Here is a 16793-nt window from a genome sequence, read left to right as displayed (position 1 = left end):
CAACCAATTCCCAAAATTGTACAATTTGTGGGAAAATTGGTCACCATTCGGATGATTGTTGGTTTAAAGGCAAGCCAAAATCTTACCACTGTAAAAAATTCGGTCACAAGGAGAAATATTGCAGGAACAAAAATCAGTAGTAGTCGGCCCATTTTTCTGAAGAAAGGGAAAGTAAAGGGAATTTGTTTTATGCTTGTCAAAGTGCAACGGAATACAAGAATGGTGTATAGTATGTGGACATAGGTTGTAGTAATCATATAACGTGAGATAAATCAATTTTTGTGGATATGAATAGCTCCATAGACTCAAAGTGAAGATGGGAAATGGAGCTGTGGCAAAGCGCTTGGAAAATGTACAATTTGTGAGCAAACAAAAAAGGGGGCGAAGTACATTCATGATGTTTTATTTGTTCCAGATTTGGATCAAAATTTGTTAAGTGTTGGACAACTTGTGGAGCATGGATATACCGTAAATTTTAAGGATAATTGTTGTTTAATATTTGATAAAAGTGATGCACAGCAGCTGGTTGCCTCAATTGAGATGGAGAGAAATCGAAGTTTTCCACTTGTTTTCGAGTTTGGAGGAAATGTCGCCATGAATGCTCACACACTTGAAGATTCGTGGTTATGGGATAAAAGACTCGGGCACTTGAATTTCCAAAGCCTTAAGCTACTTCAATAAATGAATATGGTTCAAGGTCTTCCAAAAATTGATGAGATCCATGAAGTTTGTGAAGGATGTGCACTTGGGAAGCATGATCGTCAATCTTTTCCCAAGGGAAGTGCTTGGCGCGCTACGGAGAAACTGGAGCTGATTCATACAAACGTATGTGGTCCCATGGAAACACTAAGTCATGCCAATAATAGGTACTTTATCCTATTCATTGACGATTTCACTTGCATGACATGGGTTTACTTTATGAAACAAAAATCTGAGGTGTTCAACATTTTCAAGAAGTTTAAAGCTCTTGTTAAGAAGCAAAGTGGGTGTGTAATTAAATGCCTCAGAAATGACCAAGGAAAATAGTACAATAGCAATGCGTTTGACAAATTTTGTGAAGATGAAGGCATAATTAGACAACTTATTGTTTGTTATACTTCTCAACAAAACGGAGTAAATAAACGAAAGAACCAAACAGTGGTGGAGATGAGCAAGTCCATGATTCACGCAAAGGATTTACCAAAAGATTTTTGGGGAGAGGCTGTGAATACAGTAGTGTACTTGATTAATAGAAGTCCCACAAAGGCCTTGTACAACAAAACTCCATTCGAAGCTTGGAGTGGAAGAAAACCATCGTTGAGGCACTTGAAAGTATTTTAATGCATTTGTTATTCTCAAGTTCCAAATGAGAGGAGAAAGAAGCTGGACGAAGTGAGTGAAAAGTGCATATTCATTGGGTACAACACTATGTCGAAAGGGTACAGGCTTCTGAATTTGAAAAATGCCAAAGTTATAATTAGCTGTGATGTTTTATTCAACGAGAATGCTTCTTGGAATTGGAAGAACATAGAAGTTAAAAAGAAGGTGGTTCACTTTGAGGATGAGGGATCTGAAACCGAAGAAGAAAAAAATGAAGAAGAAGATCATCCAAACACACCTAGTAATCCATAAGCATCCTCAAGTTCGAGTTCGAGATCGTCGTCCTCTCCCGACTCAACTACAAAGAAATTAAGGAGTTTGAGTGATATCTATGAAAGGTGCAACTTTTGTGTCTTAAAGCCTGAAAGCTTCAAAGAAGCTTACAACGATAAAGATTTGAGAAAAGCCATGGAAGATGAGATTTATTCCATAGAAAAGAACAAGACTTGGGAGATGGTTGCGAAGCCAAATGATAAGGAGATTATTGGATTTAAATGGGTGTTCAAAGTAAAGGTGAATCCAGATGGTTCAATTAAGAAAAAGAAGGCGCAATTGGTTGCTAAAGGCTACTCACAACAGCCCGGAGTAGATTTTAATGAAACTTTTACACCAGTAGCCCGACTCGACACGATTCGAGCTCTTATCTCCATAGCAACCCAAAAGGATTGGAAACTTTATCAGTTAGATGTCAAGTCAACCTTCTTGAATGGAGAATTGCAAGAGGAAATTTATGTTAGGTAGCCACAAGGTTTCCTCAAGGAAGGCGATGAAGACAAAGTATACAAATTGAAGAAGACATTGTACGGGTTGAAGCAAGCGCCTCGCGCTTGGTCTGAAAATATTGATGCTTATTTTGAGGGTAACATGTTTCAAAAGAGCAAAAGTGAGCCGAATCTATACGTGAAGACTCAAGGTAAATCTATTCTCATTGTTGCTCTTTATGTTGATGATTTATTCTATACAGAAAATAATGAAGAGATGATTCTTGAGTTTAAGAAAGATATGATGAATGAGATATGAGATGAATGATATGGATCTGCTACATCATTTCCTTGGAATGGAAATTCATCAAAATGGTAATGGAGTGTTTCTTTGTCAAAAGAAATATGTTGAGAATATTTTGGTTAAGTTTGGAATGGATGATTGCAGTCCTACCGAAACTCCTCTTGTAGTTGGTGAAAAATTGTTGAAAAATGATGGTGCAAAGAAAGTGGATGCCTCTCTTTATAGGAGTTTGGTTGGAAACTTGATCTATCTTACAGCTACCAGGCCGGATACTATGTTTGCTACAAGTTTTTTGTCGAGGTTTATGCACGATCCAAGCCAAAATCACTTAGGGGCAGCAAAACGGGTTTTGAGGTACATTAGTGGTACTACAAAGTTTAGAATCAAGTTTGAGAATTCAAGTGTTAAGTTGTATGGTTATTGCAATAGCAATTGGAGATGTTGTGTAGATGATATGAAGAGCACCTCTCGCTATGCATTTTCTCTCGGTTCGGGCGTGATTTCATGGTCATCAAAGAAGCAAGAATCTGTGGCGCAATCATCAGCTGAAGCAAAGTATGTTTCAACTGCTATTGCAACATCACAAATCATTTGGCTTTGAAGGATTTTGAAGGATGTCGGTGAGATCCAAAATGAGGCAACTATATTGTTCTGTGACAATAAATCGGCAATTGCTATGGCCAAAAATCCAGTTTATCACAGTCACACTCGTCACATCGCGATCAAGCATCATTTTATTCGTGATGTTATTGAAGGAGGCGAGATGAAGCTCATTTATTGTAAGAGTAATAGCAAGTTGTAGACATCTTTACCAAAGTTCTTCCGAATGAGATATTTCATCAATTATCAATTAAGTGAGCGCCTTGGAATTGTGAAAGCACACAAGGGGGAGTATGTTGATTAATGTGCTATGATGATTAATGTGCTTTGTCTAATTTATGATTTTCATTATATTTTTCTAGACTCTTGGTTTCTAAAAAATACAATTAATTATTATGACTTGAAAAGTCTTTCACCTAGAATAAAAGCCTGTTAATGTAAGTAAGATGATGAATGAGAAATTATATCCAATCTTATCATCTTCCTCCTTGGTTCACCTATCATCCAATTAACAAGATTTTATTATGTTAAATTGATACTTAGGAAATTATATAACATCCTTTAAATTTTAGTGAAATCCACAAAATATTTTGTTTTTATTATGTTAAATCCCTTTGTGTTGATACAAAATTTGCATATAACACATTTTTTTATCCAAAATTGATATTTAGTTACAAATATGAATTATGCAAAACTTTTATACCAATAAAAGAAAAATATATTCAATAATCATTTTTAAAATAAACAAATAAATAAATAAATAATTCATTACTTCTTTATTTTATAATTTTTTTAGATATATTGTTATTTAATTTTTACAAAAACTATAAAATTAAAGAATTGGTCAATTATTTATTTATTTATTTTATTCATAAATCATTGTATAAAATATATATAATTTAAATTGATATTTACAACCGAAAGTGCGCACTGAACATTATTCAACTCTTGGGAGAACAGAGTATGGCAAGTGTGTCAAAGTACATAAACTTCAATATAAAACATGCCCAAACAAAACAATAAAAATGAGTTAAAGAAAATAGAAATGAATTCACATCTACCCTCAAATGTGCTAACCCAAATCACAAAAATAAATACTATAAAATTACCAAGAAGCATGATTCAAACGATTGATTTATCACTAAATATCCAGTCAAGTCAGCCAAGCCAAGCCATATTCATCCTAAGATATGTAAAGCTTTCCATCACAACGCAGGAACTTCAATAGCTACATATAATATACACATACATAGCTTACAAAAATTAAGCACGCACCACGGCACATTGATGTTGAGTCGACAGAAGGACAATATCCTAGTCGACTCCACAACTCGGCATCAGAGTAGCAGCACGAAAATAAGACAATTAAGCGATACTCTGGCCTTAAGAATGCAATGCATCAAAACAGAAATTGCATTTGAGACACATTATTTTCTGTACTCACTCCCACCAAAATCCGAATACAACAAATACAAAGGCCAGGCTACTGCTGCAATAAACATCACAATATCCAAAAACATTCCTACCCTACCCCATCACACACCCCACCGAGAAAGAACACCAAAAACAGATGAAACCAAAAAAAAAAAAAGAAAAACTGTCCTATCATTGAGTTGAAAAAAGCACATAAATACTATGTAGTATGATACACTGCATCAAAAGAAAGAGCAATCTCAGCACACTACCTGTTCGCCTGCCTAAATCCCATTTTTACTTGTCCATTCGCCATCCAGACCCTGCCTGAAGATTAAAATTAGGAGCTGTAGCATAGTGCTTTTTAACAGGATTTGAGGCCCCGGGGAATTGTTCGTTGTGCAGAATTACTCCTCTTCCCACAACATTATTTATTCCAACCATCATCTGTGCTTGCTGCTGCTGCTGCATTCCTGCCATGGCGGCCTCAAACCCAATCCTTCTTTGCATCTCTGAGAATGCTACATCCTGTGGCTGCCTCATATCTACTGTTAAAGGCTGCTGCTGCTGCAGCTCTAGATTCCTTAATACTGGGAATTCCGATAGTCCAATGTTGCTGTTCAGCTCTCTTGGTATAACTGAGACACCATTGAAGGGATTGTCATTGCTCTTAGATACTCGACACAGAGGAGGCTGCTCCAGTCTTATAGAGTGATTAGCGAATGCAGCGGGATACTTGCTCAACAATAGAGTAGAATCAAGTAGAGGGTACCCTGCCTGGGTCTTGCCTCCATCCCAGAGACCAAAACTCCCAACTGGGATGTTCTCTGTGCCAAGAAAGTTATTACAATCAAACTTGGACTTTGAAGAGTGCAAATGAACCTTCTCATCAACACTTAATTTCAAGCTCAGAGACTGGCCACTCGTTTTAAGGTGCGAGTTATCAGGGCCAGAATCTAGTAGTTCAGAATTAGGTTCCTTATTGGAAGACACTAAAATTTTACCAAACAGCTTGACGTCACCACTCCGTGAAGGCTTATCTGAACCAGATGAACACCCTGGTTGAGGTCTGGATTTGTCCCCACAGCTCTGCTCTTGGAATGAAGGCTTCTTGAATACTTCACTCTGATGTCTAGAACCAGTACACTTTTGAAGGGAGAAATCCGTATGCCGATCCAAATGCAACATTCCATCTCGAATGGAAATGTCTTGAGGTAGAACAAGATTTTTCCGTTTGACACCCAGATTCATCTCCTTCATAGCATGCACTGGAACTGGGTACCCCCTCAGGATCTGGGAAGACTGCATGGATTCTAAAAGTGAGTTACCTGGGCGTTGTTGCTGGCAATCACCTGTGGTATCCATAGTCTGTAAACATCTTTTATCTAGAGCATTACCAACCGAGTGTCTCTGATAAGTGATGGGAACAGAAAAGAGAGCAGAAGGCGCCACAGAGGCCATAAGATCATTTGGCTGCAATGAGGTCACATCGGGTGTTTCAGGCGGGTAGGATTTGAGGCCAGCCTCCTCCTGTGACCCACATAGAACTTGCACAGAAGAATGTGCATCAGCAGAAGGCTGAGAGACGTTCCCATCAAGCTGATTCTCTGGATTCAGGTCACTTGCTGCACTGGAGAACACCACATCAGCCAGATTAGTATCTCCTAATCTAGCCATATTACCACCATCCAACTTTTCTTCAGGTAAATTTTGCATACGCTGCCCATCAGGAGCCTTGGATAAAGCCTTATCAGCAGCTAAACTAGGCCTACTAGGCATGCCACAATCAACGCCCAGTTCAACTTGTACAGAATTGCTATTGGATGACAAACACATAGTTCTACTCTTCAGATCAGATCCATCAGCATCATTCTGCTCTTTGTTGCCTGCACTGATGTCGACTGCTGGCATAGCATCCACTTGACAGCCATTCGCAGATGTGTTCGTTAAAACAGGGCTGGCAGCCATAGAATCAAGAAGGCATGTGCTAGAACCTTCTCCACAGGCATTAACATCAGGCTTCAACTTGTGGGGTTCCACAGAATCAGACATATGATCCATTTTCGCCTCTTCGGCTATAAGATTCTCTTCACTCTTGTTCTCAGAATTATCACTGCATATAACAGATACATTCTGCAGAACACAGCCATCTTCAACATCACTGCCACCTTCATTAACATCACCAGGTTCAGCACCATCAGCACCAGGATGAATTTGATCTAACTGCAGACACTTTCGAGCCTTGCTGAAGAATATTTTGCACTGATCATTGCTTTTGGTTCCAACACATTGTGAGATCCTAGCAAAATCCTTACCATAAGATGATATGGCCCGAATGAAGATAGACTTCTCCTCATCAGTCCAATCAACTGTATCTATTTCTGCACAACTCTCATCTGAGCATTCATCATCAACATTCTGTGTTACGTCAGGAGTCAAAGGTAGCTTAATACCAGAACTTGCTAGTGGGCATTTCCAATCCTGACACCGATCAGAAGGGTCAAAAGAACTCGTTATGCAAGAGCTCATAGCCTCAGATGACAGTGAACCACAAATGCCAGCTAACACATCAGCTGCAGCAGTTTCACTACAATACATATCCAGACTATTTGACCGATGCAAAGCACTATCATCACCACTGGACAGTTTATGAGAACCAGCTGGACCCAAAAGGATCCTGGGCCTGGATTCTAGCTTCTTCATGCGGACGCCATCATCAACAGCAGCTGCAATTATCGAAGCATCACCAAGTATATCAAGATTCACAGCATTCACCTCACGACTTGACCTTTTTGCAGTAGCTACTAAGTAAGCAGTAGCTTGTGGCTTGCTTTGCTTATCTCGGTTCTTTCTAGCTCTCTCAAAGCTAGTAGATTTATGATTCTTGTAGTAAAACTCAACACAATCAGCAATTGTTTTATGTTCCAGAAAACCTGCAATCTTGCTGAAATCTTTCCCAAAAACAGCAAGCTTATCAATGAAGATTTCTTGCTCCTCAGCTGTCCATGGGTTTATACAAGATCTTTCTTTCTCAGCAGCACCAGGATTTTCAACCAGACCATTGTTTGAGATAAACCTTGACATCCTTGTTTCCTTGTCCAAAATAAAAGCAGGCATCTTCAAGAAATTCCTACAGGGTTTGAATGGTGATGATGAAAGCAACCCATTAATGAAATCAATTACTTCTTCTGCAGGAACTATCGGATGACTTCCAGCTGCAATGTAGAAATGCAAAATCTTTCAGAACATATTGGTTCAGGCAAACTCAGATCCCATTTCCACAGGATTGTAAACAAAGATGAAAGAAAACAAGTATCCCAACATCATTTGCAAACTAATCATAGACATCACAAAAGAGAAGGCAGGTAAAGGACTAACTCCCGGGATCCGTGGTTGAAAATTAGAAGAAAATTTTAGACAATTGGGAACAACTAACCTATACTAGTTATCATAATGCAGATTCCACAATTAACTCAAAAGTTTACATAAAACCTATTTCACACGCTGCTGGGCAAAAGAACTCAAAAGGTATCATTGACAGAATTCCTATGTTTACCAAGTTTGTTAAGAGGAAACACGGAAACAGATCTCAAAGTAATGGTCGACAGAATTCTATTAATTACCCAAACATCTATACATAGGTATAATATCAATACCGAAAATGCATCTTAGAAAGCCTTTTGAGGACCTCATATTGCTGTAGAGTCAAGGGTGATATGCACTAGAATACTTCAGACATGGAATTTCTCTAAACAATATGCAGAGAATGACAGGATAAAGGAGGATGAAAGGAAAATCAATGGTTCCTTCCACACATATGCACTCAAAACAGCATTCTATACTTACTCAACAGAGCATCAGAAGTGCTCTCTTCAAATTAAAGGAGCAAATGATTCAAGTACCAATAATATCAGCATAGATCAACATTAAACACTTTCCCTTAGTGGAGCATCATAGCATATAATACACAAAAACTTGAAGCTGACATTAGAAGTAGAGTACAGAGTTTTAAACCTACAACAAAGACCTCTTCAGTCTTCAGGTACTTAAAAACAGTCAAGAGTGTCATGCAACATTACCAGAAGAATGCTAAACATTCCTTGAAAATGCAATTTCAACTACAGATTACATAAGCCACAAGGAAAACTAATAAATGCTGAATAAACAAGAAATGAATGCCCTGCTGCATCAAATCAACAAAAAATTTAAATATCTCAGAGTCTTTACATCACTTCCCCTGGAATTTAAACAACCACATGAAGCATCATCCTATAGAAAATGTTAAGAATGGACATCAATAAATCTCGTTCAAAGATTATTTGGAAACTGATACTTAACTCTCACCTTCTTACAATTTTTTATATCATGTTTTAATGAGCCAAAAGCAGCATTCCTATTAGTTTTGTATTAACATTTAACAAGGATCGAACTCCAGCCCTTCAAACCTAGTAGTGTGTGCAGTTATGAGGAGATCCAAAAGCCATTGGAGTAAGTATGATATAGTCAATAAAAGCTATATATGAAAAAATAAAGATAGGAGTGGAACACAAGAGGAAGTAACACATCAAGGCAAGAATCATAGCAAGATAAATACTTACCAAAATAAGAAATACGAGATTGAACAGAGGATCGATTCCTTCTATACCCAGTTCGACTTAGATCAAACATCTTGTGTGACTTCCCCTGAAGTTTCCTTACAGAAACAACACGACCTTCTTTCCAGAAATGCTGAAATATCTTAAACTTCAGCGTAACAACTTTCTCCTTAAATTTGTGAGACCACTTCCTTGCTACAAACTTTTCCTTAATCATCAAGGAATCCCTCTGAAAAGAGGAGATCCCAGACACATTTGAAGTACCAACATCACCTTTCCCATCAGGTAATAACTTATTCAACTCCTCTACAGCCCTAGTTGCAGACTCTTTACTAGAAGCTAACACAGAGTCATAAATATGATCACAGGACACATCACCCACAATATTCGAATTTTGGCTATCACGCAAAATGGAATAAGGAACATCAACAGGACACACATTATCCTGGTTGCCCAACCCATTCTCTGAAAAAGCAGGATTCGAGTTCCTGGAATTGTCTGAGTTCAGCATAACAGAACCCTCAACACTTTCTGCCGTCTTGGAAGTGCAAATATCTTCCCCAGACAATACTACAGCCCCAACAAGTTTAGAAGTTGCTGAATATGGGCTATCAATGTCTTCATCCATCGCCTCCATATCCTCTCCTTCCTGGGCAGTAGGTGCATCCTCATCAACCAGGCTTCCAGATGATGCAATCTGCAATGGAGGAGGAACAGCAGTATTACCAGAAGCAGCAGCATGCTCTTCACAAGGTTCTAAAAGGGGCTCTCCAGATTTCAAGTGGCAAGCTGCTGGAAATGGATGGCAGCTGTTGGATCCACCAGACAGAGTCTTGAGTTCAGTTTCAAGAGAATCTATCTCAGATTCAGTCACTTCAAGTGCTTTCAATATGTCAACCTTACACACCAACAGCTTATTCATTGAGGAGGTCCTCACATAACCAGTTTCCATTGAATTAGGATCGCTGGATTGCAGCAAGTCATTTATAAACAAGCTCAAATTAGCAATAGAACTAAGCTCCAAGTTCTCTAGGTTAAAAGAAGTCCCCTCATGGTAGTCCAGGGGCATAATACCAGGCGAACAGCAGAGATTAGCAGTATTATTATCTGAATCTGCTATGTTGATAGATTCTTTCTCCACAATACCTGCAGTGCCTGCAACAAGAGGACACTTTTCATTAGGACCTTGTTTAATTTGAGTAATTGGGTTGGATATTATTATCTTATCCAACTTATCACTAGTAGACTTCAAATAATTAAACTCGCATACAATAAAAGAAAATTTAAACATAATTAATCCTTCAACCAGTACGATTAATTTATCATAAGCCTACAACTATGCTAAGAGTTCATTCGTCCTATTTTTTACTTGGTATAAACTAATCTAAAATTAACCATATTCTAGCTAAGAGTATTTCATGTAAACATAATAATATGTACAACCTAAACATTGCAATATCTTATCTAACAGCTATTTAAAAATTTATAATTAATTTAAGCATTTTAATCCTATCCATTAGAATAACTCAATAATCAAGCAGTGAACTAATAGCATGAGATGAACAAATAACTCAATAAACTAGCGTGAAATACTAAGCATACCTTACTTTGCATTTACATCCACAATGCAACCTATTAACATTATGAACAGACAAACCACCACAAGTTCACTGTATCAATAAATGATATCAGCTTCATAATATCAAAAAATATTCAAATAATAATTAACAATCTCGAATCATTCCAACTGAGCACTAATGACACCATAACCATGCTTGAGCCTTGGCAATTGGCATAACAGGGGTATCATAGAACAGTGGAAATAAGAAAGTACAATATTATTAATTTAAGCACTGATACTATGAATGTGCTAAATTGATCTCACATTTTAAAAAAAAAAAAAAAAAACTTAAAACATGGGAAATAGCTAATGAAATTCAAAAGACATGGTTAGTGACAAAATCATACTTTCCAGTATTCAACAAAAACAAGTAGAAAAAAAATTAACAGCAACAACAAACTCTCACAATGGAAGTCTAGCTGAAATTTTAAAGATACAAGCAAAAAGAAACTCAGAAAAGAAATCTAAATGATGAAATATATAATATATATACACAGATATCTGCAATCGCGTTCCTATATCCCAGCACATGCTCCGCAAGTAAATCAAAAAGAGACACGAGTGAATCTCTGCCTAAATAACATTCAGAGTAACTCATAATACATGACATAAAACAATGGTTTTAAATGATGGCAACTTTCATAATTTATGGCTAGTTATAACCAGCATAACATACAAGTAGGTCAGTAGAAGCTGAGCAACATATCAAATGGATTGCATGTCATGGAAACATGTTTTACACATTAGATTTTACAGTTAGATGAGCCTTCAATTCAGTGGAAACATAAGATCAGCAGAATGATACCATTGCAAGCCCACAAGTTTGGGTTTGCATAGGAAATTAGAAAATTACCAAAATACGTCTCCCATGTCAACACTTCAACACTAAAAGAAACATTTTATGCTTCAGAGTTCCCAACTAAAATAGATCATATTCCCAAAAACATGTCTCGTCCATTGAATAGCTAAATAGTTAGAAGTAACCATTTCTTTACATGGAATTTCCCATTGAAAGTATCTTCAATTGCAAAAATTGAAATACTAGGTTGTGATTGAAAGCCCATAAATATGGAATATTTAGACCAAACAGAAATGGACAGCTACAATTAAATTAAATATTACATAATACCAAAAGATGCTATGAAGAAACACATCCAAGTTGCTAAAATTAAAGCTAACTCAGATTATAAGACATCAAACTCAGCAGAAATAATTTCTTTAGTGCTAAATGGTTAAGACAGCTTTAGAACATAGTACTACTGCTTAACTGCAAGATTAAACAAAGTGATCCCCATACATGTTTCTACTTCTTCATATATAGCTACACTAGACAATCAAAACAAATACTTCTTCCAAAGAAACACAAAACAGACTGTGCTTTCCTAATATTTCTTTTTCCGTGTTTACACAACAGGGAACAGGGCCAAATTACAAACCCAGCAGCTGGGGTTGCTGAAGATAAGCCAAGAGCACTTCTGTCCAGGCACTACAGTATGCTTCTCACAGGAAAATAAAAAAATAAAAAAAGTTTGAACACATCTAGATAGCTAAGAAAATGGCAAGAACATATGAGAACAATATCACGCAGCTACTTGGGGAGCTAATTATGGAGGCAAATATCATTTTAAGGATGGAAAGTGAACCCCCTTTAATGATGATTATAAATGGAACAAAAAGATAGCACAAAATGCAAGAGCAATAAAAAACTAAGTGTAGGTGATAATTTGATATATTACCTGGTGAAGAACTACAAGCAACGGAAGCTGGAGTTGCAGGCGAGGCACAATCTAACACATTTACAAATCTAGGGCTTTTAAGCACTTGGTTCACAGAAGGCGACAACATTATTCCTGCACTGGTGGCACCAACAACAAGTCTCTCCTTTGTGGCATCGTCATCGTGCCCATCAACCTTCTTCTTTTCATACTTTGCAAGACCCTCACCCCAGCCAAGGCGGGGTTTCTTCCTGGAAGTGGTCTCATCAGATGGATCAGAGGAACTGGTCATGGCACTAGCAGCAGCAGCAGAAGATTGGTCTGGTGTCGCATCTTTCTTCTGTAGATCAGACATAATATCAGTAGAGTCAACTCCCAGACTTTTGGAGCTACTGGAATGGCTGAAACCAGAGCCTCTTGACACCAAGCTCCCTGACCGAGACCATTTCAGAGGCTTCCAATCTATTGATCCTAGGTCCTTCTCTTTTCCAGGATTCTGACCCAGGCTCGCCAATGTACCAGATGCTGCCGCATCATTCTTTTCTTGCTTCTCTTTCAGAACATGCTGAGATGGGCTTGATAAAAGATCAGGAGGAGGATGAGCAGAATCATTGCTCACACTATTATCCTTGTGACATGTCTGCACATTCTCCACAGCCTTCTGCACATTCTCCTTATGGCATATTTGGCCATTTTCTACAGCCTTCAGATTACTTGCCTTAAGGTATGTTTGGTAATCATCTACAGCGTTCTGATTGCTTGTCTTATGGCATGTTTGGGAATCATCTCCAGCCTTCTGATTGCTTGTCTTATGGCAAGTTTGGGCATTCTCTGCAGCCTTCTGATTACTTGCCTTAAGGCATGTTTGGAAATCATCTACAGCCTTCTGATTGCTTGTCTTATGGCAAGTGTGGGCATTCTCCGCAGCCTTCTGATTATTCACATTATAGCATGTTTGGGCATTCTCCACAGCCTTCTGATTATTCACCTTAGCGCATGTTTGGGCATTCTCCGCAGCCTTCTGATTATTCACCTTAGCGCATGTTTGGGCATTCTCCGCAGCCTTCTGATTATTCACCTTAGGGCATGTTTGGGCATTCTCCGCAGCGTTCTGATTATTCACCTTAGGGCATGTTTGGGCATTCTCCGCAGCCTTCTGATTATTCACCTTAGGGCATGTTTGGGCATTCTCCGCAGCCTTCTGATTATTCACCTTAAGGCATGTTTGGGCATTCTCCGCAGCCTTCTGATTGTTCACCTTAGGGCATGTTTGGGCATTCTCCGCAGCCTTCTGATTATTCACCTTAGGGCATGTTTGGGCATTCTCCACAGCCTTCTGATTATTCACCTTAGGGCATGTTTGGGCATTCTCCACAGCCTTCTGATTATTCACCTTAGGGCATGTTTGGGCATTCTCCGCAGCCTTCTGATTATTCACCTTAGGGCATGTTTGGGCATTCTCCACAGCCTTCTGATTATTCACCTTATGGCATGCTTGGGCATTCTCTGAAACCTTCTGATTATTCACCTTATGGAATGCTTGGCCATTCTCTGCAACCTTCTGATTGTTCACCTTTAGGCCTGATTGAGTATTTTCTGTGGCCTTCTGGTTATTCACCTTATGGAATGTCTGGTTGTTCGCTATAGCCTTCGGATTATTCACCTCAGTAGTTGGCCTCCCAGAAACACTGGATGACACTGCAGGTTCCCAAGAGTGTGATCTCCAGTCTTTTTGGCTAAAGGATCCCCTGCTTTCTCGGTTATTTCTGATATATTTGGCTTCACCACGAGACCCAAAAGGTCGAAAGTTATCATCCGGCGCATCTCTGTCATTGTACCTAGACCCAAACGGCATAAATACATGACCAGCCTCATCAGGATACATGTGCCATCCACCCTGCTTACCATGACCTTCAGAAAAAAACATACAAATCCCCCAAGAAGGATTGAAAGACTATTAACACGAATATAAAACAAGTTAAACGAGACAAAGCCAGGTAACATGATTTTTTTAATAAAATGTTGCAGTTTTACAGATAATGTAGCACAATGAAAAGCAATCATAGACCGAGCTCTCCAACACCATCTAAATGAAAACCTTTACATGCATTATGTCACAAAGAGTTTACTCAAAAAATAAAAAGAAAATAGGGAAAAGAGTTCAAGTAGTTGCCATGTCCGACTTCAAGAAACTGTGCAATTTAATGGCACGAAAAGCTTTTCACTTCCAAATCTCTCTCCAATAGAAAACTACATAGCCTATAAAATACTTAGAACCTACTTAACCACCCAATATCTATTAACAAAGAAGAAGCGGAACCGAAAGAATAGCGTAAATTGTTACGGTGTGGAACAAATACTCAATCTTTACTGGGAAAAAATTCCAAATACGGATGGAAAAAGAATCCAAGAAAAAGCAAGATAATAATAAGAGTAATAACATTAAGAAGGCTGTTTACTCACCGGGAGGGATAGGGCGGGAAGTGCGAAAATCAGAATACCAAGGCGGCTGCGGCTGATGGTTGTGGTGGTGTTGAAAAGACGGCGGCGCGTGCGGGTGGTGTTGCGGCTCCCGCCATCTATTCGCCCATCCGCCTCCGAATCCTCCGCCGCCAAAGCGGGGGTCGGACCCGGATCTGTCGTGCTTACGGAAATCCCTTCGATCCCAAGGGAATTGCTCCGGCGGCATCAAAACCACTATTCCTGCAACCCTAAAATATCGCTGCTGCTCCGCCGCCGACTTCAATCACATCCAAAACAAACTCCGCCCTACCAACTCCAACAATGAGAATTCACACCAGTAAACGATCAAAACAAAAAGGGAAAAAGAATAAATATGTCCACGCGCTGGCTCCTCTTCTTCTTGCTCCTTCCTCCGCCGCGACGGAAAATTGAAGTCTGGGATTAGGGCAAAGTGACAAAGGGGGAAAGCGACATGGGAGAGCGGTGAGGACAGGTCTCTCTTTTCTTTGCTTTTGTGTTTGTGAAATGGGAAGAAAATTATTATATATTATTATTAATAATAATAATAGTTTTAGATGATATCGAGTTGCTATTCCCTGCTCCGGTGCACTGCACCGGCCCTTCTCAATTCAATTGTCCTCTGTGATCCTTTCAGCCCATCCTATTCGTTCCTCGATTCTTCTAGATTCTACGCCCACCGCACCCAATAATTTCCCCGCTCATTAATTTTATACTATATTCGTATGAATAATAAATTTACAGCAGTATAAAATTATTTGTCTCATGACTATTTATCAGTTTGATTTTGGATAAAATTTTAAAAATATTAATATTATATTAAAATATAGAAAAAATAAAAATAAAAAAAATACTAAATTAAAATAATATTTGTAATGTTAAATAAATAATATATTTTTTAAAAATAAATAAATATTTTATTATAAAACGGATCGAAATAAAAAAATAAATAAATTATTAAGAAACTATTACTATAATAGTTTGGGTTTATTTGTATTGTAAATAATTTGAAAGAATATTTTCTTAAATGATACATAAAATTTGTATTATAAAAATATAAAAATTATAAATATGTATAATATAGTAATTTTAAAAAAAAAATATGTTGGATTATTTTTATAGAACAAACAAATCATTTATATTATTTCAGTCCCAATTTAATATATCTTCTTTTTTTTCATATTCTGTTGTTGTTTCATTTAAAAACATTAATTTTATAATAGTAAAAGTAAATTATATATAAATATTAAAATATCTCTAATATTTATTAAAATATTTATTTTATTTGTATTTGTAAAGATAAAAATATCAAAATTATCTTACATATTTTCATTAATTAATAAAATATTAGTATTATTTTTTAATCTATTATATATAAAAAAAAGGTACAATTGGTTTTAAATTCCTATTTGTCCAAAAGTATTTAAATTCAGTCTCTATTTGATAAAATTTGGACTGCACTCCCCCTTTTTTTCGTATTGTTTGTTTTTTACTCCCTTACCATCCTTCTTCCCCACCCACCGAAATGAAATCTTTGCATTTATTTTCCGATCGCGAAATTGGTGAAGAAGCACCGACGACTACAAAATTGAACCTACCATGTGATTGCTCACGCTTTTTCGATCTTCAACATCCATTCATTCCCCGATTTCGATCTCGAACACCCATCACTCTGATTTTCGATCTCGAACACCACATCGACGGACCTCATAATTTTTTAAGTTTAGTAACTCTATTTGGAATGAGTAGATTTTCGATTAGAGGTAAAATCAGAATATTTTGTGGGAAATTATGATGCTCTACTCGAAGATGTTTACTCACACTTAACAAATTTTCAAAGATATCCATCTATAAATATATTCAAACCCTATTTGCAAATATTTGGTTTTTCATGCAATTGGATATTGAAAATTGTGTGCATAATAACTCATTTTTATGTATTAACTAAGATCATGAGTTTCGTCTTCAAGCAGATATAGTTCATTTCCTGTGTCGAATATGCCC

At 37.5% G+C, this 16793-nt stretch overlaps 1 protein-coding gene across 50 annotated transcripts; it reads right to left on the bottom strand.

Annotated features, from left to right (window-relative positions):
• Positions 1–4359: 4359 nt before the first annotated feature.
• LOC127245112 (uncharacterized) lies at positions 4360–15305 on the bottom strand. Of its 50 annotated transcripts, none has more exons than XM_051265778.1 (6): positions 14772–15305; positions 13567–14219; positions 13432–13521; positions 12330–13386; positions 8976–10127; positions 4360–7592 (listed from the first exon to the last, which is right to left on the bottom strand). In XM_051265778.1, exons 1-6 carry the CDS (start codon positions 14995–14997, stop codon positions 4675–4677), a joined length of 6096 nt encoding a protein of 2031 aa, XP_051121735.1. In that variant the 5' UTR covers positions 14998–15305; the 3' UTR covers positions 4360–4674. The 50 variants fall into 50 exon arrangements, with proteins under 50 accessions (XP_051121735.1, XP_051121741.1, XP_051121743.1 ...); XM_051265784.1 differs by having other exon boundaries at positions 12330–13341; XM_051265786.1 differs by having other exon boundaries at positions 13477–13521.
• Between the last annotated feature and the right edge of the window lie 1488 nt (positions 15306–16793).

This window comes from Andrographis paniculata, unplaced genomic scaffold (assembly GCF_009805555.1).
Source record: "Andrographis paniculata isolate CXL003 unplaced genomic scaffold, ASM980555v1 Contig21END, whole genome shotgun sequence".
In the NCBI taxonomy this organism is placed as follows: Eukaryota; Viridiplantae; Streptophyta; class Magnoliopsida; order Lamiales; family Acanthaceae; genus Andrographis; species Andrographis paniculata.
The sequence above is the reverse complement of the archived record's forward strand: the minus strand, read 5'-3'. Positions and strand labels throughout refer to the sequence as shown.

Coding starts and splice junctions, on each gene's coding strand:
- LOC127245112 (XM_051265768.1), bottom strand. CDS start 14,997: ATGCCGCCGGAGCAATTCCCTTGGGATCGAAGGGATTTCCGTAAGCAC. Junction 14,220..14,771: donor TTCCCGCCCTATCCCTCCCG/GTGAGTAAACAG, acceptor TTTTTTCTGAAG/GTCATGGTAAGCAGGGTGGA. Junction 10,128..12,329: donor TGCTTGTAGTTCTTCACCAG/GTAATATATCAA, acceptor CTCTTGTTGCAG/GCACTGCAGGTATTGTGGAG.